The following is a 2500-nucleotide window of genomic DNA, read 5'->3' as shown; positions in this document are numbered from 1 at the left end:
TGCTAATTTTCTATGATACTGTTTTAGAAATACTTGCCTCCTTTTTGTCAATCATAATAAAAAACTGATATCATTCTATATCACCTAGTGTCACCACTTATCATTTTGAAATCAGGATTAATTAAGGGTACTTGGAGAGATTAGAATCAAGGAAGAGTTGAAATCTTCTCTTTCAAGCATGTGAGGTCATTTGATATACGCCAATTAAATTGTAGGCGAGTTTTAAAATTTTTTATACTTATCATATTGAAACGACTATACAATATAGTTTGCTTTTCTCCAACCAAGAATCTCCTTGTTTTTTCCCTTGTTATCCTCAATTTTAATGTTTCTGCTCGCCAGAAAATAATGTCTGAATCAAGCTTAAGGGTTACATCATTGAAACGAACCTTAGTTTACTTGAAAAAATATAAAAAATTGGAGGTGAGTAAAGTTCTGCCATCTATTCTTTATTATGAGAAAATCAGACGTTACCTTTTTGTTCAAATCAACGACATTCTTAACTGGAGGCACATAAGTCAGTCTTTTTGCTTGTTGTTCCAGATGGAATTGGTACCAGTTGTGAAGACCCTTGACAACCGTTGTTCCTTTCGCAAGACCAAGCTCACCTGCCACATTTGAAAAAAAGTAAGATGGCTTAGATATCGATTCCCAGCTTCATTTTCTCCCTGCGAAAACAATATTTAACCAACGAGACTTGCTCACAAAAAATCGGTTTTACTAATCGGAACTGAGCTGATGTTTAGTACCTCTAGGAAGAAATATTATTTTGACCAAATGCCACAAGCAGTATTTGACTATGGTCTCCTACACTTTACAACAAATATTCATTGAACCTTATGAATTGACGGGTATAAGACGAACGCTGAAAAGTAACATCTTTTGAATAAATAAATGAAAAGGAGAGAGGGGAGGGTACTGAATCCGTCCCGTCCTATCCCCAAGAAACTTGGCGATGGCAAACTAATACTTAAACAACAGCATGTGCACTTGATATTACAGTAGTCTTTCCTTGTTTTACCAACAAATGTGTGTTCAAATCCAGAGTAGGTCGGCACGCCTCCTCCTTTTGGGTACTTTTTGAACCACATGGTCTTCAGTATTGGCTTGAAAGCGTTTAAGTCCTAATAAAACACGGAAATAATTGTTGTTCAGAGAGACATGTTTTTTTGTCCTGTCACGAGCGTAGGACAAGGCCAGACCACAACACCGGGAGCTACGTCCTCCACTCTGTGCGATAAGTGCGCGGGTTCTTCAACGTCCCCTGCTAACCAGCACAGAGAAAATGCACGAGACGAGGCCCACCATTTATCGTCCTTATCTGAGTAGATTAGAATGTCTAGCCATTTGGGAATGTCATAGCAAAGGCAGCATATTCCTCTCAGTTAATTTAAGACCCTAGGTATTGGTCCGCTCTGAGGCTTAAACCAAAGACTTCCTGCATGGCAGTCCGGTCACACCACAACGCGGGCTACAACCAAGCAGGTGTAAATTACACAGAGGTCAAGAAAATCTAATGCCATTCCGGTGCATTACCCACAATCGAATGAATTTTACCAAATTGATATAAGGAATGATTAGATAACTTACAACAGCAGTGGTTTTTCCGCTTGCTTTTAGGTACTGAAAGGCGAAATGCATAGGCCCGCCAGGGACAGCGATAGTGTTTATAAAGTCATCTTCTTCATTCACTTTATTCGCATCGCTCTCCTCTGGTTTGGTCTCGTCTGCAATGTAGTTGTCTAGAAGGGCTTTCCAAAGACATGAGGAAATTACTAGAGTGTATTGTAATATCGCTTTCTAAATATGATCACAAATGTTGACTTTAAATGCCTATAGATCTGAAATAGAGCTGATTATGCTTTTGGAAACTTGGCCTAGGCCAAAAGAATAGATTACTTCGCTGAGAAATCTTGGTGGAAAATTCAATCATGTCTTAAGAAAAAAGATCGAAGATCTTTCGCAAGTTAGATAAAACGGAACTTCCTAAATTGGCTTGTCCAAGAACAAGGCTTCTGCTGTTTAAGACCAAGAGTAGTGATCTGCAGATTGGAGAGGGTCTCAAGCTACAAGAACGAATGTGTCGGACCAGAGACATCGTTCCCTATTTTAAATTTAAATTTCGGATTTTTTAGATCTCTCCAACTGTACTTGGAGGTCCTAAAGGACCCAGAAATAACTATAATCCTCTATTGTGAATTTTCATGCAGCTTCGATTTGTTCTCCACATGAAAATTTAAAGAGCTTGCAGAGAACGCAATCTATCATTTCCCTCTGGGACACCAAAAACCTCCTGTCTAAAAGTACTTTGGAAAGGATTACCATGGAAAAAAAGAACTTTGTAAAAGACTAAGGCTGTAATATTAACCCTCTCTCAATGAGATACACCCTTGCACAGACTGTTATCAACCTCACCTTTGAACTTCGTGTATACAGGTTGACTTAGCTTGGTGATACCCGGTGGCGTAAGACTGAACAATTGCGTGGCAGTGGCTGAAGT

The 2500-nt window shown here is 39.0% G+C and overlaps 1 protein-coding gene across 1 annotated transcript in view; it reads right to left on the bottom strand.

Annotated features, from left to right (window-relative positions):
* The window catches only part of LOC113667686 (uridylate-specific endoribonuclease C), a 10762-nt gene that overhangs the window by 628 nt on the left and 7634 nt on the right, over nucleotides 1-2500 (bottom strand). The window contains exons 2-5 of the mRNA XM_089184708.1: nucleotides 2416-2500; nucleotides 1591-1751; nucleotides 1022-1124; nucleotides 475-608 (exon numbers count right to left, since the gene is read on the bottom strand). The exon at nucleotides 2416-2500 is cut by the window's right edge and continues 97 nt beyond it. Coding sequence (XP_089040834.1) covers nucleotides 475-608; nucleotides 1022-1124; nucleotides 1591-1751; nucleotides 2416-2500 — 483 coding nt within the window. The remainder of the gene's footprint in view (nucleotides 1-474; nucleotides 609-1021; nucleotides 1125-1590; nucleotides 1752-2415) is intronic.

This window comes from Pocillopora damicornis, chromosome 10 (assembly GCF_964200805.1).
Source record: "Pocillopora damicornis chromosome 10, jaPocDami1.2, whole genome shotgun sequence".
NCBI lineage: Eukaryota > Metazoa > Cnidaria > Anthozoa > Scleractinia > Pocilloporidae > Pocillopora > Pocillopora damicornis.
The sequence above is the reverse complement of the archived record's forward strand: the minus strand, read 5'-3'. Positions and strand labels throughout refer to the sequence as shown.